The sequence below is a fragment of the Melopsittacus undulatus genome, chromosome 9 (genome assembly GCF_012275295.1).
Source record: "Melopsittacus undulatus isolate bMelUnd1 chromosome 9, bMelUnd1.mat.Z, whole genome shotgun sequence".
NCBI classification, from domain to species: Eukaryota; Metazoa; Chordata; class Aves; order Psittaciformes; family Psittaculidae; genus Melopsittacus; species Melopsittacus undulatus.
The window spans coordinates 6482107-6507164 of record NC_047535.1 but is presented as its reverse complement, the minus strand read 5'-3'; the positions used below and the strand labels follow the sequence as shown (position 1 = coordinate 6507164).

Sequence of the window (25058 nt, the reverse complement as noted above, 5' to 3'; positions counted from 1 at the left end):
AGAGGGAGCAGGGTGGTGTCAGTGGGAGACATGCTGTCAGCTAGCGACATGGCATGGCTGGCACGTAGGAGGATGCTCGAGACACTACAGGATCTGCTGAGAGACAGTGAGATGCAGGGCTGGGTGAGATTCCTTGGCTTTCTCTAGCCTTAGCATGCAGAAAAGCTAGAAATAGTATAAAAGCAACCTGCTCAGAGTCAAAGTCTTTTACATCTCTTTCAAGGTCTAAACAGGAGGGAGGGCCCAGCTTTTGGGAAGCCAGGGCATCTCCTCCTGAGGGGTATTTTCATGCTGGGAAAAGAGGCATCACAAAGAAGAGCTTCAAACTTGAAATGAAATCTGTGTCTTTGAGTGGCACAAGGTGAAGAGGCAATTAAAGGCAGCGAAGGCAGCATGTGGCTGCCACGGCAGCTCTGCACAGGAAGGAAAGCTCTGGGATTGTCCTGGGAAGTGCTTACCATTGCTGAATGGGCATATGAACACTTTACCTGATTAGTATTTCAGTTAAGCAACATGAATCCATTTGGGAGCACAGGGAAGTGAAGGATTAACAGCAGGGAGAGGATGGATAAATGCTGCCATTGCTCTTTGCTCTCGGCTGGCAGCCTGGCAGCGTTGTTCCAGCCCTGCATCCCTGTATGTTCTGTGAAAGCACATCAGGCATGGGCTGCAGCAGCCCTTGCTGTCCTCGGGCACAGCCCTGCATTCTCAGCTCTGGTCTACCCTGGGGACCTCTCTGCTCTTTGGGGCAGGAGACGATGCTTGGCTGTGTCAGAGCACCTGTGCCCTCTGCTTGTGTCTGTGCTGCCTTTGCCCTCTCACTCACTGTTAACACGCTGCCTCTAACCCACCACCTGCTCCAGGACGTGCTTGGAAATATTTTGTTCAAATCTTTCTTTTTCTCCCATACGGAAATGTCATTTCTGCTGAATTGAGTGGTCAGTTCCGTTGAAATTTGGGTTCAAAATGCTTCCTTGCCTTTATCTTTATCATCCCTGGAACACCCTGCTCTAAATGCATTTTGTTTTGCAATGATTTCAACCAAGAATTCATTACATTCTGCCTGCCTGTCTAGCAAGAGAGATTAAAAACCTGAAAGGATTCAAATTGATATGGAATCCTTCAGGTTCAGAGAGAGAAGCTCATTCAGAAGAAATTAAAAGAAAATTCAGTGTGGAATTGAATGAATTTCAAAACTGCAGATTCCTTGGATTTGGAAACATTTTGGGTTTTGTCCAGCTTCGTTTCCAAGAGCGTAAGAGAGCTGGGATGTACAGCTGACAGCTGTCCTGTCTTCTGTTCGATTCCTTCCTACTCTGGGTACCAATCTGCTTAATACCTAGAGAGGGAGCTGCTCTGAATCATGGATTTCTCTCCTCAAAAGTGCTCTCTGGGAGCAGACACGTAGCACAAAGCTCCCAGTTGTCCTGGGGTTTCCTGGGCCATGGAGAGCCCATAGTCCTTGATGGAAGTTCATAGGATTGAGCAGGGCTAATGGCTAACATGAATACTTTCAAAATCATGATTAATGAGTGATAGTGACAACCTTTTGGAGAGGGCTCCTTCTGAGCTTTCATTCATGGCCAGAGTGGTGAGTCTTTGACTGAGATCTAGAAGGGTACCAAGACCTTAATGCCTCTTTGGATTTGGGTCTCGGCTCCCTACCAGCATTTCAAAGGCTTGCCAAAAACTCCAAATCATAGGTAAGGGGATGGTAGGTGATCATAAAAGGCCGCACATCAGATCCTAACAGTCTCAGTTTCCTTTGGCTTGGATTTCACAAAGGTGCAGGCTTTGTTGGCAGGTTCTTCTTGGTCATTTCAAAGCCAGCATCCCTGTTATCAGAAGCTTTGATTGATTTAGAAACATCTTCAACCTGCACACTTCAGGGCAGAAGCTGAGCTGATGTCAGGCAGAGTCTGTCTGTCTCCAAAAAGATACTGTGCCTTGCCATGACCTCCATGATGAGGGAGATTTATGGCCCCCTCTGAAGCTGAGCAAAGGTGGCTGCTGGTGGCAAGATAATAGACTAGACTAGAAGGATCTGCTTTGCATACATGAGGATGTTACTGTTGTGTCGCGGTTTAAGCTGAACCCAGGACATGTTGCTTCGGGCTTGTATCTGTCAAGAAGCCTCTTTGACATAGATGTCATCCTTTTCTTTCATATCCTTTGTGATACTAATTTTGTCAAGGCCATGTGGTCTTTGGCATATTCAACTCACCTTCAGCACTTCTTGCCTCACTCCACATTCTCTTTTATAGAAGCTGCCTCTTTTCAGGAGGTATTTTTGTCTTGCTGCTTGCACTATTTTCTTCATCCCTTATTCCTGAAGCCAGGTGGAGATTTTTGCCTTTTGTTTTCTATTCAGATCTGCGGCTTGCTTCTTATGTTGCTATTAGAAAGTAGTATTTTGGCTCAATACTACATTTCAGCTTTCCCTCACCATGCTGTCCTAGGTGGACTGAGCTATAAACCCCCCTGTAATTTATTACTTTGCTTTCTGTGTTCCTCATCTTTACTGCAAATTGAAAACATGTCTCTGTAGGGTGCTGCAACTGGAAAAAGGGGCCTTGGTGACTGTAATGTTCCAAACAATTCATTTCAAGCACCAACGTGATGATTATAGTTTGTTGTTTCTGGAGAGTAGTTAAACCTCATGTAATGAGGTTGCCAATTATCCCCGGTACTCCCTGATGTTTAGTGACAAATCAAAGCTCCTTGGTTTACATAAGTGTGTTTGCTTCTCAGGCCTGTGGCCTGTCACCCATAGCTGTCCCCACAGCAGGAAACGGGGAGAATGCTTGAGGCCTTAGCAGTGTTGCTTGGGATGTTAAAAGGTGGGAAGTTGAGGGGTGTTGGAGAGCTTTGGGAAATCTTCTTGTGTCCCCTCCAACCTATGGATGATCCTGTGACCAATGCTGCACATGAATGGTCTGAAGAGTTGGGTTTAAGTACTTTAGCAGTGAAAAGAGGCTGAGATTTCTCGTTCTTCTCAGTGTATCTTGCCATCACAACGTGAATTGCTTTTCTGCCATTGTTTCTGTAGCATATTGGGTGCAGTGGGATAGGGATGTTAAATGAGCTGGTCCTTCTGATCGTGGGAGAGTGAGTCTTTCTGTGCATGTCTGATACAGCTTATGGGCTCTCCAAGTGGATTTCTGAGACTCTTTTGGATCCAAATGACCTTTTTCTATTCAGCAAACAGGCTTCGACCTCAGGTTTATATCTCCAAAGTGCTGCTGCAAAGTGTTCCACTAACCTTTGGGCCACCAAGGTGCAGGGTAACATTTATCATGACTTTTGCAGGGGTGGAGCACCATGCTTGACTGTGTGTTCCCCAGGGCTATACTGTCCCCCATTAGACATTTTCCATTCCCCCTTCATAGCCAGCACCATATGCCAAGCAGCTGAAAGCACATCACTCTGCCCTATTGAGAGATTTTTAAACTTCACTGATGACTTTTACTCTTGTTCCCAGAGGTATTTTACCCCAAGAACTGAGACAGATAAGGCAACAGCAGGTGTCAAATGATTCATCCTAACGAGTGGCAGTAGCAAGATGAAAGGATATTCATTTCTATGGGGAGCCTCCTGTCATTCCACTTAGAAAATTAAAGAGATTGAGCTGGCCCTGGCTGAGATGATGGTGGTGGCTGCCAAGTGTTGTCTATGTTGCCTTTGCACTCTTTGCACTGGGTTTTATTCTATACCGTCTAGCTGGGACAGAGCCCTGTTGCAGTAGATGGTGGTCAAACATGCAGTGGAGGACAGGATCTGTCCCAGAAAACTCACACCCAGATGCACAGGGAGGAGAAGCGATGATAAAGTGATGGGGCTTATGCCCAACACTGCCAGGTAAGGCAGTCACGAGGCCTCCTCTCTTGTCTGAGATGGTGCAATAGCTCTCCAAAATGTTCGCTGTCCATCCCCAAGGACAAAGGATGGATTTTGACCTGGATAATGCATGATTGTTGGGTACCAGCCTTGCCAGCTTCAGAAATAAATGTCTGTGATCTTTAACTCCATCCTGCAAAAGACAGGCTGTCCTTGTTATTGTTTGGTGGATAAAGTTAGAGGTAGACCTTTATGTCTTTGCATTTGAATTGGCACAAAGCTACATCTCGAGGAATCCATTAATCTCGCACAAACTGCACTCCGGAGGCACAACAGGCATTAATACCTTAAATATGGCTTTTCAAGCTCAGCACTGCCAAGTCCACCTTTGTATTTTCCCTCCTTTTCCTGGCAAAGAGGGGAAATTCTAGAGGTGGCCACCACAGAACTGAAGGAGGCAGCAGGTGGCTTCTGAGATCATCCACGTCTGAATCCCCTCACCTCCATCCCTCCCTCCCGGTATTTTCTTTTCATTTCCTTTTTCTTTTTTTCCCCTGCTCTACTAAAAATCCTGTTCCTCCTGCTCCTTCATTATGTTCAGCAAATCCTCGGGAAGCAAGGATTTTATACAGCGGGAAAATACATTTGTGATATAAAGAGAACAGAAACCGTGGAGTGGCCCCTTCCCAAAAGGTTATATCAAACCTAATTATAACCCTTTTTCTCCCCTTCTCCCCAAGAACCAAGGGGACCCAAGCGAAGCCTTGACAAAGAGCTGTGCATTCATTTGCTGAAGCCAGTGTAATTGGGTTTTGCACCAAAAAAAGCCTTAAGGGAAAACAGGAGCCAAAACCAGAGAAATTTGTCATCTGCCAGACCTTGGTACACCATGGGAGATGTGGGGGATGGATTTCAGAATGCAAATAGGGGTCCATTGAGGCTTCACTACACTTCAGCGAGGTAATTTTGAAACTTAATGATTTTCACATTTAATTCAGGGCAAAATTAGTCATCAGGTATTGAGACAAAGCAAGGCTCTCTTCTGTAGAGGGATGCTCTCCTCTTCAAGCTGTGTTATCTCAGCAATAATTAAAATGTTCGCTGAAGTAGAAAATGTGCTATCTGATTCATTAGCCAGATTTCCTTTTGTAAGGTAACTCGTGTTTGCTTATCGGAAATAGAGACAGGCTTGGAGAAGAGGACTCCGGACTCTAATGATAATGGGAGGGAGGAGCCAGTGGGTCATGAAACTAAAGCAAGTGCATGTGCATCTTAGTGAATAGCTCAGTGTGTCCTCTTCTGCCCTTGCAGCCCCCAAGGCTGGTAGGTTCTGCATGGAAGGCATTGCTTGGCTGGTGATGCTCTGGGTTATGGGAACACACAGGCTAACATGTCTGTCCCAGGCATGAGGTCCCTTATGCCCATGGCTAAGCAGAAGAATTAAGCCCATGGCTTAGCCCTCAGGCTAAGCAGGAGAATTTCAGATTTCACCCCAATGTGCTGCAAGAAGGTGTCCTTCAGCACAGGAGTCAGTATTGTGTGGGAACATGAAAATGAAGGAAATCTGGGTGGCAGGAGAAGGAAAGGCCAAGAGTGAGCTGGGTTAGCTTGTGTCTGAAAGCTGGTGCAGTCCTGAGCAGAGTACTCATGACACCTATCACTTGGGTCAGCATTGTTCATGGGGAGTGGGTAGGAAAAGGAGAAGGAAAAAGAATACAGGGCTTTGATTGACTTCCCTATGAGGGTAACAAAAGCAATATTGGAAAACAGTCATCCTTCAAAATTTCAGAGCCATCTGTAGAATGTAAACATAATGACAGGTGATTTTGCACCCTTCTGTTATCTGAATCTTTAGATGGCACTGTTCTGGTGCTTCACTGTTCTGATGTTAACACATTTCAACCAGCTTGTCTGTGCAGAACAGCAAATTACCTCTGATTTGAAATCAGCCTGTCCTGCAGGAGAGCAGCAAGGTACCTCCAGCACCTCGAGCACAGCCTATGCCAAAACACCTCTGATTTTCTTCTCTTCCAGTGATCCCCAAAGTAACGAAGCACTTGCTCTCCAATCCCGTCTTCACCTGCATCATCCTGGCAGCCTGCATGGAGATCGCGGTGGTGGCCGGCTTCGCCGCCTTCCTGGGAAAGTACCTGGAGCAGCAGTTCAACCTCACCACCTCATCTGCCAACCAGCTCCTGGGTGAGTAACCACGGGAACCACCACATCTCTTGTGTTCAAAGGCATTTAAGTGTTCAGTATGGCTGGTAACCACAACCAGACTCACTGCTTAGGCTGCCCTAAAAGTGACTTACCTAAGCAGGATCTTTATTCGTTTTCTCCTGCTGATCATTCCCAATTCACACTGAACTCCAATAGCTTCTGGTTTTGGCCTGGTTTTCCAAAAGAAGCAATCCCCTGCGGTTTCCCCCAGTGACACAAGAACTCGCTGGTGAATTATAATAGGATTTGACAGAAGGCTACAGCTAACAAGGGTGCTCCATCTTCCGTCTTTCCTGAGAATTAAAGGCTTGGCAAAGAAAAGCACCTTCACCATTGACCTACTGCAAGAAGGAAACCCACCACACTGTGTGGTGGAAGATGCCCTAGCCAATCAGTGTGTGAATAGAGCTGGATGCTCAGCAAGGATGGGTCACTGTGAGCCAGGGCACATCCTGCTTCTGATCTAGCAGTGAGAAGGGAGACTTCAATACATCCACAGTCCTCACAACTTGTTTAAATTGAGCAAAATTGCAACCGGATTTCCCACATGGCATTTATGGGACTCCAGTAATACCAGTGTTTGGATGTACTTCTAAGCTTAGCCCAGGCAGGTAAGGCCTGGCAGCAGAGGGACAGAAGTAACCTCAGTCAAGCTTAGTGTGATAATGCCTTTCTGCACCTGGAAAGTGAGTCACTTCTGGCAGGGATTTTGCATCTCACAGTTTAAGAAGATTCTTTAAGGGAGAATTCATATAAAATATGAATTGTGACTTTTGCCTGGTCTCTGAAGATCAGACTGCTGTGAAGTACACCCAGCAGGGCTCATGCAAAGCCTCTGGACACCTCAGAAAATCCTTGGCTTTGTCTACTAGCTGTTGCAGGAAACATTGGAAGTGATGCTGCTTAGGTTAGGGTGGGCCAATCTCAGCAATGTCAGCATCTCACTCCATATGGATGAGAACTGGAAGAAGATCCCTTTTTCTCTGTGCAGCATAGCCATTTGCATCCATTCCTCTCTTTTTGAGCAGCCCCAGGTCGATGCTATTCCAGCAGTTGGTCATTGCAAGGTTTCTCCATGATAGCACACAGATCTCTATGCTAAGTGAAAAGCCTCACTCACCCTTCTTGCTGACTGCTCTTTCCTCTTGCAGGGATGACAGCAATCCCATGCGCCTGTCTGGGCATATTCCTGGGTGGCCTCTTGGTGAAAAAGCTCAGCCTGTCAGCTCTGGGAGCCATCAGGATGGCCATGCTGGTGAACCTGGTGTCCACAGCTTGCTACGTGTCTTTCCTGTTCCTGGGATGCGACACAGGACCTGTGGCAGGGGTTACTGTTCCCTATGGAAACAAGTGAGTCCTCAGGGAGTTTCAGGTTCTCACACAGCCTTACCAATATAAGTGCTTTATAAGCACTTATAAGGCAGTGCCGGCCCTTAGATAACCATACAGGGCAAACATATAGAAGGTAATGTCATATAGGGCTCTTAGTCTGGGATGTTTTCATGCCACTCATCACTGTGAGAGCTGAGTACCTGCAGCCCACAATGGAGCTTTACTAAAATCAGTCAAACTGAATTAAAAGGTGCCAGACCTGATTCTGCACCCATGGCCAGCTACATAGCATTGGGTGCACTGCACCATCTGGCTCCTCTTGGCAGTGAGGGACATGCACTGCTTTGTACATTTATTTAAGTGCCTGGGGAGAATTTGCAGAACCAGGTTTTAGATGCCTGGAAATTCAGATATGGTGAGGAGGGAGTACGTGTGGCTCCAGGCTTTTTTTAATGGGAGAAATGAGGAGGCACAGGGTGCCCTGTAGCATTCACAGGACTTGGAGAGAGTTATTCTGTGTTTTCTTTTCTGGTGCTCCTTAGTATGCAGCAGTGACTTTTTAGAAGATGACAACTTCAGGCTCTCAGCTCCTTACTGCTGTAGAAAAATAGAGAGCAATCTCCACAGCATCTCTTTGGGTTTCCTTGGGGCTACTCATTGGGGTAACAAGGCAGCCCAAGCCTCACATTAGATTTCCTGCTGCAGAAGGATAGTGGCCATGGCATTTCTGTCCCCAAGGAGAAGCTGTACCCTGGATTTCTTAAAGCTAGGAACCAGATAGCCTGCACACTGCTTTTCATAATCTGTTTGCATTAGTTACCCCCTTCAAAGCCAGCTTTGTGTGGCCACGATTGGAAAAGCTGGCTGATATCATCACACTGCCCTTTAATTTCTCTTTCTGTTTCTCTTCCAGCTCAACTCCAACCTCATCTCTGGACCCGTATTCCCCCTGCAATAACAACTGTGAATGCCAAACTGATTCCTTCACTCCAGTGTGTGGGGCAGACGGGGTCACATACTTATCTGCCTGCTTTGCTGGCTGCAGCAGCACGGTGAGTTGGTTTTCCTTAGGACTTTTAGGAACAACCCTATGGGTTTGAGTGAGTGAGTGAGGTTAGTGTGCGTCTGGTAGAGCAACTCATTTACAGCCAGCCGTGGTTACACCCCCAAAAACTAACCTCGTGCATCAGATGGGCCTGAGCCACTGTCATTGTTTGCTCTGTTGCATAAATGCCTGCTGACTCTTATGGAGCAGGATGACATTTCCCATCCTCCTCCTGCTCTGGTCTTTCTCCTCATCACAGACGCAAGGAACATGGTAAGTGATCTACACAGCCATCCATTGGTAGAATCCAGATCCTCTGCAAGAGCTCATCAGCACAGACTGTGGGACCAACATGTGACCAGATCCTTGTTTTATTCATCCTTGTTTAAGCTTTCCTTCCGCTCCTCTTGCTTTTCTCTCTTTCCTTGCTTTACTCTGAGGCAGCAGCAAGAGCAGGTGTCAAGGGAGCAGAGATTCCAACCAAAGACATTCTGTATTTTTCAGTTCTCCATATTTAGGAGTTTATTTCTTTTAGAAAACTCTTAAAGACCAAATCATCTCTGTGTAAAGTTGAGGGGAATTTTTAGCAATATCTTAAAAGCCTGCTTTTCCTGATTTTGCTGCCGAAATACTAATGTCTTCAGATTACATTGAAAATGGGTGCTTGCTGCTCCCATGGGTGGGAATTGGTGGTGTTCTGCAATCCTTACTCCCTGTCGGGTCAGCCTGGTCTCAGGCTGACCAGCATTTGTGGCTGCAGTGGAATCAGTGCATGGCTTCATCCTTCCTTTTTGAGGCAACATCAAACCTCCCTTCCTCCCCTAAAGAGACAAACCTCCTGCGAGTGCCAGTGAGCAGAGCTGCAGGCTTGCTCTAGCAAGTGCAGCCTCAGAGCCCAGATGCCCTGGAGCTCAACCTGCTTAAAACTCTTGTCAATTCCCACTCCATTCTCAGAGATGTAGGCTGGAATTCAAAATACCACAGTTTCCAAATGCTTTCAGCATCTCCACAAGCAACTCCATGAGTGTGTGACACATGCAAAGGTGTTACTTCATGCCCTCTTCCTCCTCCTCCATCCAACAAGAGACAAGTCAACACCTGGGGCCATAACACGATGCTTTGAACAAGAAGTCAGCTTGTACAGGGCACATGGAATAGTGTCACATCAGTTCACCAAGCCCTTAGCAAGAATGCAGCCAGTGTGGTCCATGGCTGGAGGGCAGGAACAACCTCCTCACTGTGCAGCTCAGGGCAAAGCTCTGGCTTCTCTGGAGGGAGAACAGTAATGAAAATTCAGCTCTGCCCCTTCAGTTTTCAGCTGCCTGTCCCTCGTGCTCTGCAAGAACAAACCTCTGAGCAAAAACCTCACTCTCCCTCACCATCTTTTACTTATTCTATCTTATTTTGCCTTTCCATCATCATGATGGGGATCTTTCCATCACTTTGTTTTGTAGGAGTTTTTTTTGCAGTAACGTTTTGAACACAAATTAGTGAAGCAATAGCATCCTCTGGAAAAGGCATTATCAGGAATTATAGACCAGTTTGGCCATGCAACAGCCCTGAGGCAAAGCCAAATTGCCAAACCAGGTTTTAAACACATAATCCAGGTAATGATCTGCCTAGAGGGTCTTGTGAATGTTTTATGTTCGTGATGAGCCAAGGGTTGCTTTTTACTGGGACATAAAATTCTCTGAATGCTTTATTTAACTTTACTGCATTGGACATTTCTGACTACGTCTCTCCACTTTTCCTCTGTGAACAATTTCTAAAAGCAATGTGTAGCTCAGTTAGCTTTTCTTTCACATTTCTTCCCTCTTCCTGAGCTGGTTGCAGAGGTCGACCTGTCCAAAAAGCCTCAGGCATATCAGTTCTGATAGGCAGAGTTCTGGCACCCTCAGGAATGTATCTTTTAAGCCATTCCTGGGAGTGACCCTTGCCTATGAAGCACTTGGCTGTGCATCTAGTTTGTTTGATGCCATTGCTTCCCTCACCCTTTTTGGCTGGAGACTCATGAATTCCAGCCTGGCATTGCTATGCTGGCATCTCACAGCTTTGCTCTGAAGTACCAGCTTGTCAGAGCCAGTGCTTAAAAGAATAAGTAATTAAAACCATGGGTGATTTGCATGGATAATTACTCCAAACTCAGGATGCTGTTAAAGGTGCAAACTCTGCATCTTCAGACACACATAATAAATCTGGGTGTGCAAGCAGCTGGTCAGTGGAAGGCTGTGATAATGCGTAGTTGAATGCAGTGGGATTGCAGACAAGAGAATCTATAGCAATTTGGCACACGTAGCAAGAAGTTGCCTCTCCACAGGACAAAGGTAGAACTTCATCTTTGATGTTCCCTTGTTTGATGTCTGTGAGTTGTAGAGTGTGTCAGTAATAAAAGATCAAAGATCTCCCAGGTAAGGATGAGGCGCAACGCTAAGCAAGCAGATGTAGTTGGTACAAACTGCTGGCACTGCTTTGGGCCAGCACCTCAGTGCAGAACAGTTGATAAAGCAGATTGAGGGATAAATCTTCAGGCCGTGGAGGTGAGGACCTGCCTCAAAAATCACACCAATGGAAGGAGAATCTGCCCCACCACTGCTAGAAACAGGTACCTTCTCTTCACTGATGAGAGGAAATAAGCAGCCAGTTATGCATGTGTGCCATGATGGGAATTTTGTCCCAGGATCTTTCAGTGCAGGTGTGTACTTTCCTGGACTTTGATGGCTTTTAATCCACGGGGTTGTGTCCAGGCTGTTTGCTAGCAAAGCACTGCAGTAAAAGCCAGGAACTACACATTCCTGTTGTCTGTGTGCAGACACCACTGCAGTGGTGCTAATTGTCACCATCTCAGAGCCTTCAGGTGGCAGCTTCTAACTCCCAGCAGAGGAATTTGTTATGTTAACTATTGCTTGCCAGCCAGAAAGGCACCTGCGTATCTCCTCCAGCTCTCCTGCAGTTCTGCACTGCGGTCTCTCTTGCCCTCTATGCAATTCCTTGGAAGAAAATCATTTGACTCCTATGCAGTAGAAAGGGATTGGTGTCAGAAAGGCTGGAGTGGTATCCCTGTGGATGCTTATCTTTAGAGGCAGTGAACCAGAAAGTGTGCATTTGTATGGTCCTAAGGGGACCCAGCAGAAAAGCAAAGGAGTCTCTGCTTGAATGTAGTAGGGAGGAAGAGGAGGAGATTTAACTGGTTTTCAACGTGTTTTATTTTATGGCATTACTCCTCTTACAAACATGTGACCTGCAAACCCAGCAGGCTGATGAAGACAAGCCATGAATCATTTATGATCCTTTCATTCTGTATTCATTAAGGGATTTCTTGGTAGTATTGTGTGCCTTAATTGTGCTGACATCCCACACTCAGAAATTCAGGAGGGCAAGTAGAAAATAAGACCAAAAAGAGTGAATTCCCTAAATCTGTGACTGGCAAACAAAGCTTCTTTTCACACCCTGCACATACTGGAGAGATGAAAGCAAAATGCAGTCATTTCACCCTCTTTCTGATCACAGATTGATAAAGTTTATCTTGCCTGACTTCAGCTTTTAGCTCAACACAAATCCCTCTGAACCAGATGTCATTTAGTAGCACTTGAGTCCAGCAGTGTCTGTGCCATCAAGCTGTGATAGTTCAGCTCTTGGTGAGCCACAGCCACCCATCATGAGTGGCTCCTTCCCAGGATTTGGGGTGCTGGAAGCAGGCACCAAACACACAGCCAAGAACAAGGCTGCAGATTTACCTGCTTTTAATGTACTCCAGTTTAATTGTAACAGCCAAGAGGATGGAGGTAAATAAGAAAGTAATTAGAACCATCATTTGGGGACCTTCCTTGTCGCAGGGACACAGATCGTTTCTTTATTCTCCTCCAAAGAGGTATAACGTGGTAATAATTTTGTCGCAGTGACATTTATGGGAGAGACTTGAAAGGAGCAGAAGAAAAGAAACAAGCCAAGGGACAGCTTTCCTTTGCTGGTAGCATGCATCAGAGCTGATGGGCTTCTGAAATTATCTCCAAACCCCCGTCAAACAAGCACTTAGGAGTTACTTAATTGACCATTAGAGGATTCAGAGTTGCTGTTGCCAACAGAGCAGGGCAGGGGACCGTGGCTCTCCCTCATGCTGAACCCCTGTGCTCCTTTGCAGAACCTCAGCGGCTGTTCATGCCTCACCTCGGTCCCTGCTGAAAATGCCACCGTCGTTCCTGGCAAATGCCCCAGTCCCGGCTGTGAAGAGGCCTTCCTGACATTCCTCTGTGTGATGTGTGTGTGCAGCATGATCGGGGCCATGGCGCAGACACCGTCAGTCATCATACTCATCAGGTAGGACCACGAAGGGGAAGAACCCATGAGCCATGGAGGGACCATGGGATGCTGCTGGGAGCTGCAGGGAGCTGAGCATCCCACACAGCTCCTGGAGTCTGCCTTTCAGGCTGCACTGGCTGTCCCCAGATCCAGGAGTTTGGGCTGAGCCTCCACTCAAGCCATTAGGAAATCCTCCTTTAACTAAGCATTCCCTGGTGAAAGACACCTCTAAAGTGCTGCCTGTATTTTCAAAAGGAGCTATGGGCATAGGCTTTCTCCTACTTTACTGCTTTTACATGCAGGTAGGAGTTGGGTAAAGCCTGAGCAGTCCTCCTGAATTTCAGCCCCATTGTTTCAAGTGTTAATTCAATCATTTTCTCTCTAAGCCATTGTTTCACTTGGTGGCACCTGGTTTTGTCCATGGCATGGGCCCACCAGGCTACAGTACGGACCTGCTAGAGAGAATACAGGAATTGCTTGGTACAACTTTGGTAAAATGGGAGTGCTGAAAGACTGGGCTTGCAAACAGAAGATCCCTGCAGAGATGCTGCACAGAAAGGTGGCAGGCTTGTTCTTACCAAGACTGGGATTAGCATGGGAAGGGAAATACAGATGTGCAGTTTTCAGTCCAGGTAGTAAGGACGTTACAACTGCATTAGGAAAGGGGCACCCACTGTGCTCAACACATAATGGCTTGATGAGATAGGTTTAGAGATGGTCTGGAGGTCATAGAAACCTTGGAAAAATGAAAAAGACTGTGGCAAAATCTAGCTTTAGTCAATACCCTCCCTGGCCAGAGTTTAACTTCTCTCACCCTGGCCCAAGTCCAGGAACAGAAGGAACTTCTGAAAGTCTGAAGGACATCTCTGAGTTGATCCAATATGAGCAGGTAGGCAAAAGTAGCTTACTCTAATAATTGACCTTGTGTTCTTCCCAGACACATGACACACTTCACCTTATGATATATGTATATATCTAAGCCCACATTTATCCAGCATTACTTGTCTGTCCAGACTGTCACTTACTGAGAATAATAACCAGAGGCATAAATAGCAGATCCATTCTCTTGCCTGGAAAATTCCAATAAAATTAAATCAATAAGGACTGTATTAGAAACACACTCTTGAGTGGATCTTGGACAGAACAGCTCTGTGAGGGCATGTCTCCCTGCAGGATACAAAATGAGAGATTCCACCTCCTAGTTTGTTTCTCTCTTTGCATCTACAGTAGCTGAAGGGAAATCAAATTTCTCATGATAAATATTGTGGCAAAAGTAATTTGAAGTTTGAAGAGTTCTTTGTTCAAGGGAGCTGCCAGCACCTGTAGGATCCTGCATGGAGACGTTTTCATGTCAGCTTCAAATGAGATAAGCCAGTCACCAGCCAGAAAGAAGAATACAAGGGAATAAGAAAAGCAGAGGGAATATTAACAAAGTTCAGCTCACAGCTGTAGGGGATAAACAATTCACACATCCAAATTGCTCCACTGCCCTCAGAATCTCTGAGAGCTACTAAAATAAACAGGGAAGAGCTCTTCATCATATATGACCTCATGCTTTCTTGCAACTGCCGACTTGGGTTGGTAAAAGAAAGCTTTGGCATATGAGCATGTCCCCAGTGTCAGTGTCAGTGACAAGTGGCATCAGCAGTTCCTATGGTTACTTTAAAAATGACTTTCAGTGTCTACAAATTAGATGTCTCAGCAAGTCACTTACTCAGTGCTGTAGTCAGTGAGGAAAGGACATGTCGACAGGTGGCAACTTCTACTCTGGTTTAAGGTATGGAGATTGACTTTGGTCTTAAGTACAAAGAGTGAGTGAAAGGACACCACCAATGATTAAAAATCCACTGTGAATATTTCACATGATAATCTATTTCTTTCCATAAAATAAACTTGAATGCTCTTTTTTCTTTCATTTCCCACCCAACTGTAGAATCCTATTTGAACCAAGCCATTAAGCACTGGAACATTTTTCCAAGGGTAGATGCTTTCCTGGCACAAAGGCTTTCTATTGGGCCTGGGCTTCTGCCTGAAAACTGTGCTGAAATTTCACCCAGAGGTCAGAGGCTTCATGCAGGAGTCATGGTATGGTGCTAGGTGGCTTGTGTAATGTGTGAGATGAGGGCAGGTAATAAGAATGGTGTTCTCTTAAAACAACATGCTGTTCCTGACTGGTTTATTGGTATTATCTGTATTCATACAGAAGACCACCACTGCCGCTATGGATGCCATTAGCTGTGTTGCCTAATGGAAGAGGCAGCTCAGGCCTTTAAAGATCCCCCTTGTGATGAATCTATTCATATGGGAATCGCTGTCCTGCTTTCCCATCCTTTATGCACAGTGGGAAATAAAATGCTATTATAAGACTTAAGAACAAATTAATGATTTCTGAAATTCCAAAGGCTTTGCTGAGCCTACCCCAAGAGGATGACTTTAGTCAGTAGCATCCTTGAGCTAAGCAAATTAGAAAGCCATGAATTATTTTTTAAAGCACCTTTGAAGGATAACACTAATATGACAGAGTGGGTTCTGTTCATAGCAAAAGGCAGCACAACTGTTGTCTTCCCAGCATAGAAAACATTTGCATGCTAAACTCACACCCATGAGAACTAGTCTTGAGCATTTCCTCATTGGGAAGCTTGATTTAACAAGCTGACGGAACCTTTTGGTCCATCATCCTCCATTCCTTCCATTGTTCCCTGTAGTCTGAAAAGTTTCAGAACAGAAAGTATCCTCTCCCTTCAGTTCTCAACATCTTGAGCCTTGAACATATGATGGGGAGCTTGTAAATGGTCATTTACTGGGATGGGAATTTCATTTTTCCCCTGCTGACAAGATTAGCTGTTGTTATTAATGACTTAGCTAAATGCCTGAACCTGTCACTGATGCAATTACTTTGGGGGCTGTAGACAGTTCAGGCAAAGGGAGAAGAAAAACCCCTTTAATAACGTTTTGAAGAGGTGGTGGTGGCATCCTGGCTGACAGCTCAGAATGGCCATGAGGTGTGTTAATCAAAGCGGAACACGAAGAATCAATTTCACTCTCTCCCTCCCTTCTCCCTACAGAACTGTGAGCCCCGAACTCAAGTCTTACGCTTTGGGGGTGCTTTTCCTGCTTCTCCGTTTGCTAGGTACGTGCAAACCTTTCATGTCCTTCTCTCCCTTCCTTTCCTTTCTCACAGAAAGTGGTATTTTTAACATGTAAAGTGGATTTCTATGTCATGCAGTGCTGTGGTTGACATGAGTGCTGTCTGACACAACGGGGTCTGAGGCCTCTCTATGAAAGATATGTCATCAGGGCTCCTGAAGGCACTTTTCCTGCCATTCGAATTGTGTTAATGGAAGAAAATGCAGTGTTGAATGAGAAATTACCGTTTCTGCCATGGTCCCACACAACCAGTTACTCTTCTATAGCTGTTATTAACATGTCAGCAGCTTACAAAATTACTGCTGCATTGCATTTGCTGAAGTAGAGGGGTATGTATTTTCATCCTCTTTTGAGGGACAGGAGTGGTGTTACATTGTGTGTTTGCCCCTTCCTTCATGTTTCTCATCAAGGAAAACAGTGAAATGAGTCCTTGTATCCTCCTGTGGGTTAATATCCCATTAGGATGCATATGGCTGTTCCCATGGACCAGTGTGTGCTTCTCATGTATGAATTTAAAGGAACACAATGACGTTTGCCTGCTGCTTGCTTCTGGGTGGAGTTTTTTCCCCTTTTGAAGAGATGGCTCCTGTTCTAAAGCTCCTATAGTTCAGCTTCTTAATCTCAGTGATCCAGAGCAGAATCCTCTCATCCATCTCTGTGTGTTCATGTCATGCATGGAGTTTTTTGCATGTTGAGGGATGGAATTTACTCTTTTCCTGCAGGACACAGGCAGTACCTGCCCTGTATGGCCCTCCCAGTCTGAAAGGAATGAGCTGGAGAGTCGAGTGCCATCTTTTAGACTACAGCAAGACATTAGAAAGTACAGGACCAAAAATCCAGCAGTACCATACATTGTGAATAAATGACCTCATTTATTTACTTCCTTTTTGTAACACCTTATTCCCCATTAGCTGAAAGGGAAATGATGGTCCCAGACCAGTTTACGATAAAACCAATTAGATCTTCTTTGCTTTTGATGAAGTAGCTGCAGTCACAGATAATGTTCCATCAAGTAATCTTATCCAGAGCTCAGGTAACTTAAAGGAAAGCTTTTGGGTTGATTGGGTCAGCTCTGGTTCAAGCCTTGTAAAGACAGCATTTTCTTTAGCTGCTGGTGCTGCTCTTGGGTTTTAGCCTGTCTTCAGTTCTCTCTGATTGAATGTGGAGTGTCAGCAGGCACGTGCGCGAGGAGGATGGCTATGAACTGTTGTTTCCAAGGGGGAAAATACTTAACAGGGTAGATTTTCTGTCTTTTTCTCTTTTCCTTTAAAAAAGAGAACCCTCCTGAGGTAGCAACATCCCAAATTCCTCTAAACCCAGGCTCAAGCATGTATAAGTTGAATAGATATCTTGTTTTCTTCCAATAAAGAAGCCATAGTGAGAATTTAAACTCAAATCTTTATATGTTGCTCTGTCACTAAGTAACTCCTATGAAATAAGACAATGAATCCTGAAGAATTTCAGCAATGTAGCTAGAACCCACAGAAAATGAAAAGAAAGGTACTTTTCAATATGAGCAAAGGTATCCAAATCTTGCCCTTAACAACCTGAAGTTCAAGAATAACTTCACTGATTTATCTTAAAAGCTTTTTTCAGTTCACCTTTAAGCTTTGACTTAAGAAGACAGTGATAATAGCTGCTTCTTGAACCAAAGGAGAGTATTAAATATTGAGGTATGAGACCCGGAGGTGCAATTGCAGCTAATAGGTTTCAGTAAGACAGAAGCAGCTTTTTTATACAGCCCCACAGTTTCTGCAATGAAATATATATATATATATACAGCAGAAATTTTTGAAACACTTTGCAGTAAGGGGTAAAACATGATTAAATCTTTTTAATATTCGCTATAAAAACATGAAACATGACTGAATTCTCCCAGTATCCTCCTGGATGTATTTTCTTATTCCACAGGAATTCTACTGTGAGAGGGCAGCATAATAGTGTACATAAAAGTGTTTCTGCAGGGAAAAAAGTAAAGCAATGCCATTGGAACCAAAGGTTTGGAATAGAATTGTTGAAAAGGCAAAGAGTTTTAGATTAGTAAGACTTGAATCCTTTCTGGATGGTGTTCACCATTCATCCTAACACAACCTCTGCTTACCAGGGCACGTCTTTTTGGTTTTCCTGCAAGCCCATATTGTTTACCTTTCTTCCTCCAACATGACAAAACCAGAGTGTTTTGCTCTCAGAAGGACTTCCTAATCTGCAGTGCAAATCCTCAGCTCCCTTGTCTCAGAGGGTCCAGGCGTCAAGTCACTCCTGCGAGTCTCTTGTCCTTTTTGGTAAAAATGGCCTAAAACACTGTTTGCTAGAGGCTTTTCATGCATTTTCCACATCCATGCCTCCATTCACACAGGTGTAGCTTTAGAGTTCAGTGAAAACAGGTCCTTCCTCAAGTCTTAATGAGGAGCAATGTCAAGGCCAAATTATCTTGCAAAGCTGGAAAGCCAGCTGAAGCCAGCAGATGGGGATGATAGCTCTCTGAAGTTCCCATCTCCAAAGCTTTGTATCAACATCTCTCTTCATGTTAACAAATAGGAGCTCATACCTCAAAATTATGATCCAAATGCAGTTTTCTCTTAGTCCACAAAGCGTGTGGCTGCTGCCTCCTCAGTCACTGCCACATCTGGATGTGATCCCTGAGGTGGCATCCCACACCAGTGCAGCACTGGGTACACAAGCTGAATTCAGTAGCACAGGCCCTCTGCTTGTTCCTTGCAAGAGCCCAGATGGATTTCTAAATACCAAGTTGAATGTGTGGCTGTCCACAGGTTTTAACAAAAAAACCCCTTCTTTTAACCAAGAAGCAGAACCAGCCCAGTCAGGAATTCCCAGCCATTGAAGTGATGAATGGAGAGCTGACACATGTTTTTCTCCAGATCATATCCAGATTTTGGATGTGATGACTGGAACTGGTGTTTCTGACAAAAAAAAAATCATCTTGCTTTTGTATCATCTGTTTTCATTTACTACATTTGTGCTATTAATGATTGGTTAAAATGAGTACCAAAAGCCCACATAGCCTTTCTTAACTCCTGCATCTATTAACATAAAGGAAGATCAAACAAAATCTGAAGAGTTTGTCACCAACAAAATAAGATTAAGAGATCTCAGTTCAGAAGGGAACAGTCAAGACAGCTAATTTATTTGTAGTCTTAGGATACATGTCATGAATGTCACTATTGTTCATGACAAGCTGAAGGGAAGGTATCTTTTCTAAGCCTGGAAATCCAGGTTAATGATGAAACTGGATCCAAGATTAAACATTTTTCTGTCTAGAAACTGTAGTGCTTGTGGCTGTCTACACATTTATTTATAGAGTCTCAGGCATCACAGCACCTACAGATGCAGTGATACTGTCAAGGATATGTTGTGCCTACCTGCTGTTGGATTTCAGTAGATACGATGCTCTCCTTTGCTGCTGTGTTAACCCACAGAAGTGATTTTATCAATCACGGCTCTTCCCAGGATTTATCTGCTTCCACCCTTCCCTGTAAATATAGCAGAAGGAAGAGAAATGGTTGACATTACATAGAACATCCACATCTTCTTCTGAGTGCTTCACACTTGGTGCGTGTGTGCTGGCTGGGAACATGACTTTCCAAACCACTGTCAGGGCAATGGGAAACAGAGGCCTCTGCAATGTTCCTGTGGGATGGGGAAAAGTAGAGAAGAAAAACATTGCTTTTATTAGTTAAATGAGACTGGTGTGATTATTCTGCTCTAAGATTGCTGCTCTGCTGCAAACTAGGATTGAGAAACACTCATCGGTAGTTAGCTGAGGTGGCTGTGGGAGAATCCCGCTGTGATATTTCGTTTGATCGTGCACTAAAATTTTCCTTTCTTTTCACATTTAATCTTTGGCATCTATTACAAAGCATTATTTCTTTTCCTTAGGCCAAAAAAAACCCTTCTGCTGTGTTAGGGAAAGGTCCAAAACTAGATCTCAGTGCCCCAGCCAATTTCAGGCTCTGAAGTGCTATGACATCCTTCAGGTGAGAACTCTGAAGTGCAGAATTACCAGTCTCTAAACAGAGAGCAAGCTGTAAAGCTGTCCTCCTCCTCCTCTTTCATTTACCCCTCCACTCAGTCTCATTAGGCAAATGAGAAGCTTAATAAAAGCCACTTAAACTTGAGTAAAATCCTTCCTGCATGTAGATATCAGCAGGAATCTCTTCCCTAGACATTGAGCCCAAGCTAAAAACTCATCCACAGACTTTGTTTAAGTTGATTTAGAACTTCAGAAATTAGAATTACAGGCTGCAGCTGGGACCATTAACCTTGATAAAGTATCCTCTCTTTCCATTCACTGCAATCACGTCCTCACTCTCTCTATCATAAGGATCATAAAAGCATGATTTGTCTCTCTTATTTTGACAGGTTTTATCCCACCTCCGCTCATCTTTGGGGCTGGAATTGACTCCACATGTCTGTTTTGGAGCACGTTCTGCGGCGAGCAAGGAGCCTGCGCGTTGTACGACAACGTGGTCTATAGATACCTTTATGTTAGTATTGCTATAGCCCTGAAGTCTTTTGCATTCATCTTGTATACCACCACCTGGCAGTGCTTGAGGAAAAACTATAAAAGATACATCAAGAACCATGAAGGTGGGCTCAGCACTAGTGAGTTCTTTGCCTCTACTCTCACCCTAGACAATCTGGGGCGGGACTCGGTGCCCCAAAAACAATCACATAGGACAAAATTTATCTATAACCTTGAAGACCATGAGTGGTGTGAAAATATGGAGTCTGTTTTATAGTGACTGTGGAGGGGTGAACTATATTAATAATACAAGGGTCCTTTTTAATAAAAACAAGAAGAGAGCACGAATGAAGAAACACAACTGCAAAACAACGGCAACACAGGAAACTTTTGTCTTTTTCTCAAAGTCAGACCCAGCCAGGTTTCTTGAGAACGGCATCTTTTAATGGGATCACTTGTGACATCCTGCGGGGTGGTAGAGAAAGCAGGGATCTGCTGTGGCTGGATACCAGCCCCTTTGATGACAGTACGAGCTTCCAAGAAGAGCATCTGCGGAGGTTCATTGGATTGCTCAGCAAATGGACAGGCTTGGGCATGAGGCATAGAGAAAGCAAGGTAGCAATGCCGGATTAGGTGTTGTGGTTGCAAGTGTGGTCCCAGGGTATGTGAAGCCCCACAGTGTGGGCTGAAGGGTTGGCTGGTCTGAGCTCTGTGATGGCAGAGGGAGCAGTGCTGGAGCCATTCCACAAGTCACACTCTGTCACCAGCCACGAGTCCACGATAAATACCTTGAAAGCTGCTGGAATCCTTCCCGGTGCCGAGCAATGCTGTCAGAGGTATCCGAGTCCTTCCAGGCAAGGCTTATTCACAGATTGCAGCTTTGTGGTTGTCTGTGAATAGCTCTGCTTACATCTCTCAAACCCAGTAAAGTTCAAGACGTTTGCTCACACTTGCCAAACGTGCTGTCATTTTTAAAGGGGGTGAATTCCAAATACTTGGCTGTGCAGTCCTCTAATATGATGGGGTTTTAAAAAGTTATTTTCCAATCTATGTTAACCCTTAAATCGCTGACACTTTTCCATAGGGAGGATTTATTTACGCTACTTTGGGGAAGGATCCTGTTTTAATTCACCCAAACATAATGTGACTCAAGGGATTTGTTTAACTCTCCGCGTTTTTTATCCATACGCCTTCATTCTAATATGCTACCAAGCCAATGAAGACACATAATATGTTTTTAAAAACAAGAACAAATACACTGTGTCTCTATAAAAACAATTGTCAGTTGGAGAATTATAGATAATATGATGATTTACATAATATAGTTTTTTTTTCATGTTCTATGTGACTCAGTGAATACATATATATATGTGGAGAGGCTGTTTATATTCTCTCCAGTTTTTAAAGATATATATATATAATTTGCAATCTAGAAATTGTGTGGTGGATGTTTTCTTTAAAGTAAGCGTGTGTGTGTGTGTGTGTGTGTGTACAAAATGAAAGGAATACTGACCTTAATCCTGCAACCCTCACAACTGTATTTTCACCTAAGAAATTCCACTGACTTCAGTGGAAGCCACGTGAAGAGGGTAGAATAAGCTCCGCTCCTGGAGAACAAGTTTTGCCATTAGCTGTGCCCATAGGGTTCCTATGGAAGGCGGGGTTATGGGAGCAGAGGCTGGCCAGCATTGCACACCTCTGAAATCCTCATTGAGATTCTTAAGAGGCACCCATGCAGGAGGAGATTTGGCTTTGCTTTTGCAATGCAGTCTCACATAAGCCTGCAAAAATCAAGGGGAGGCTTTCATCTGATCTCAAGAAGCATGTGGTCAGGCTTATTTTGCATGCGTATTTTATTTTTCCAAAACATTCCTGCTGGGAAGCAATACAAATTCATTGTGTTTGATCAGTTTTCCTTAGGAACCAGACTCATTTCCAATGGACTAAATGTCAGAAGGGTTTTAAGGGTTAGCATCATCATCAAAAAGCTCCATTTTTGTTTGTATTTTGAAGCTGTTGGGAACTTGCAGATGTTTGGAGCAGTAGCCTGGCGTGGTGAACCAAATGCTGGGCATCCCTTCCATGCATCTGGCGGAGGGGCTGATCTTCCCCAAGTCCTTGTCCATTGCTGGCAATGGACACCCCAGAGTTGGCACAATTACAGAGGGTTGATAACTTCCCACTCACGTTCAACACCTTTTTAGCAGACTTAGCTCTTATCTAGGCATTGAAACATGGGTGTGGGCTATCAAACTGCTTCCACCTGGCTAACTTTACATGTATGTTTGTAATTTATGCACAGAATTGTATGTTCAGCAACAACAAGAGCAAAAAAAAGGGGTGCATCAAATAGACTCCACTGTGCCAAATACTTGACAAATATTGTAACTGAAGATATTTGAGTCTTGGTTTTCAGCCATGTTAAGAATCACTTGATTAATGAAGGAGTTTAAGTGAAGTTATTAAGCTATGCAGTGCCATTGTTATGTTGGGTGGTAAATGATGCTTTTTAGACCATTAGATTAGTTTAGTATATCCTGTCTGCTAAAATAGAGATACTTCATCCATAAAACAATGAATTTACAAAAGGCACAGGGTGCATAACTGTCTCATAAAATATATATAATTGTCAAGTATAAGCCTTTGAAATCATTATGTACAGTTCTTTTTGTTCTGGAAATTTATTACTCAGACTGCTGTCTTTTCAAATGTTAGCTCATAATTTTATACTATACACACACATTCAGACTCAAACACAAATGTCAGAGAACAGAGCCTTTCTAAAAGCCTGATTGCTTGAAATTCTATAACCCCTTTCACAGTTTCAGGGTTTTTTTTCCCTCTGAAAGTCCAAGGTGAAGGAGAATAGCATGCTGACATGATGCAAAACAAACTCCCCGTGCTCAAGAGCTGTGATTTGTCAGTACAGTCAAAAGTCCTCCTTGACTGGAGGTATAGAAATAGGATTCCAGGGCACATAATGTTTTCATTTTTATTTATGTTTATTTTTTTTCATTTAATCTTTTCTCTTAGCACACATGGGAGATGCAGTTGAATGGGGTTACTGATACTATTTTTAAGCTGCAACTTAAAATTCCTGCATGGTTTTTATTTCTTTTGATAATGCAACTCTTGAAAAGCTCTCTCCCCATCCCACTCTTTGTTTTTTTTCTTTAAGGACATATCAGATGCCTGCATCACGAAGGGCTTTACTGTCAGTGCTTTGGTACAGATTCAAGAACACAGCTTTAGTTTAAAGAAAACAGGCAGACCAAAACCTTCATCCATCCATCCCAGCAGGCTGCTTGCTTTTTCCTGATTTCAAGCCCACAAGCCATTGTCTGCAGCACAGTTTTTGTTATAGAATAACAAAAGTAGATCCTCAGATGCAATTTCGTTATAGAATAAGTGTCAGACATCCTCCAGCTTCCCAAATTGCAGAATGGGCTTTTGCCTATCAGCACTTCACTTCCATCTCGCAACTGCCTTAACTTAAGGTCAAGGATGGAGTTAGCAAAATGCCCATTCCTAAGAACAGAAACAGGGGCATGATCTGAGCTGTGCAGTCCACATCCGGTGTTGGGGATTTTTTCTTCTCCCTATTCAGGGGCACTGAAATTCCGAGTTTGTTGAGAGCTCAGTCTGTGCTGAAATGTTATTTTGACATTTCCAAGCGCTGTGTTCACTGCATGGCTGTCTGCTAAGGAATGGCATGGTTGAAAAAATAAACTACTTGACATTTAGCAGTCTCTATGGGATTGTCCAGTTGCCTTGCATGACTTCAGGTTGGGGTTTTCTTTGCCTTGCACAAATACCACCTTGGTGTAGCCCCAGTGGAATCAAAAGGGGACCCCAATCTAAAACTGGTGCAGATGACATTAGAATCAGTTTCTTTGCATCCTTGTTAACAAAGATGCATTTTCAGAACCTTCTTTTTATGCACACTGAAATCATACCTTTTTCTGACTTTGCCCAGCACATCTTGGATGTATAATGGGACAAAAAAGGCCATTGCTTGAATTACCTAGACAAAACTTCAATTCCTTAACAATTCATCTAATAAGGGCCTCACACTGCCATACCCCTGCAAGAAGCACTGAACTACTCAGTGCTGCTACTGTTAATCTCAGTTGGGCCTCAAGTTGCTAGAAAGGTGAAAAGGGAAAAATAGAGAGAGGGATTAGCTTCAATTAGGTGAGTTAGTTATGCTTCAGAATGCTTCAGAATTGAACTGATGGTCAGCAGACTTTTGGGAAGTGATTGGAGTATTTCCAAATGGCTGAAATGCATTGCCTTTTTTTTTATTGGAAACAAAAATTAAAGAAATGGATGAAATTTGGATTCCCTCCTATCTCCACCAGAGTTTTATGTTCATCACATTGCTGATGAACTTCAGCAATGTACTTCAGGAGGTGATGTACTTCAGGTTTACCTTTGTGTCTCAGTCAGGCACATATTTTTCCAGTAAATGAGGTCCTGGGAGACAGAAAAGCAGCTCCATCTCATAACCACCAGTTTCACTCCACAGCAAACCCAAGACAATCTGGAGGCTACCAGCACTATGAAGCTTTAGCCCCCAGGTCTGCCCCAGCTGTTGCTGCCACATGAGAGTTTCTCACAGCTGGATGTGTTGGGATCAGTGTTTTCTTAGGTATGGGCAATGTTGGTGTGATGTTTGTTTTATTCTTGGCAGGTGAC

At 44.1% G+C, this 25058-nt stretch overlaps 1 protein-coding gene across 1 annotated transcript in view; it reads left to right on the top strand.

The window, feature by feature from the left end:
* SLCO3A1 (solute carrier organic anion transporter family member 3A1) overlaps positions 1 to 20637 on the top strand; it is a 136234-nt gene extending 115597 nt beyond the window's left edge. Inside the window, exons 5-10 of the mRNA XM_034066531.1 lie at positions 5872 to 6036; positions 7209 to 7407; positions 8303 to 8441; positions 12573 to 12748; positions 15796 to 15860; positions 20258 to 20637. Of these exons, the coding sequence (XP_033922422.1) occupies positions 5872 to 6036; positions 7209 to 7407; positions 8303 to 8441; positions 12573 to 12748; positions 15796 to 15860; positions 20258 to 20637 (1124 nt within the window). The remainder of the gene's footprint in view (positions 1 to 5871; positions 6037 to 7208; positions 7408 to 8302; positions 8442 to 12572; positions 12749 to 15795; positions 15861 to 20257) is intronic.
* The last annotated feature ends 4421 nt before the right edge of the window (positions 20638 to 25058 follow it).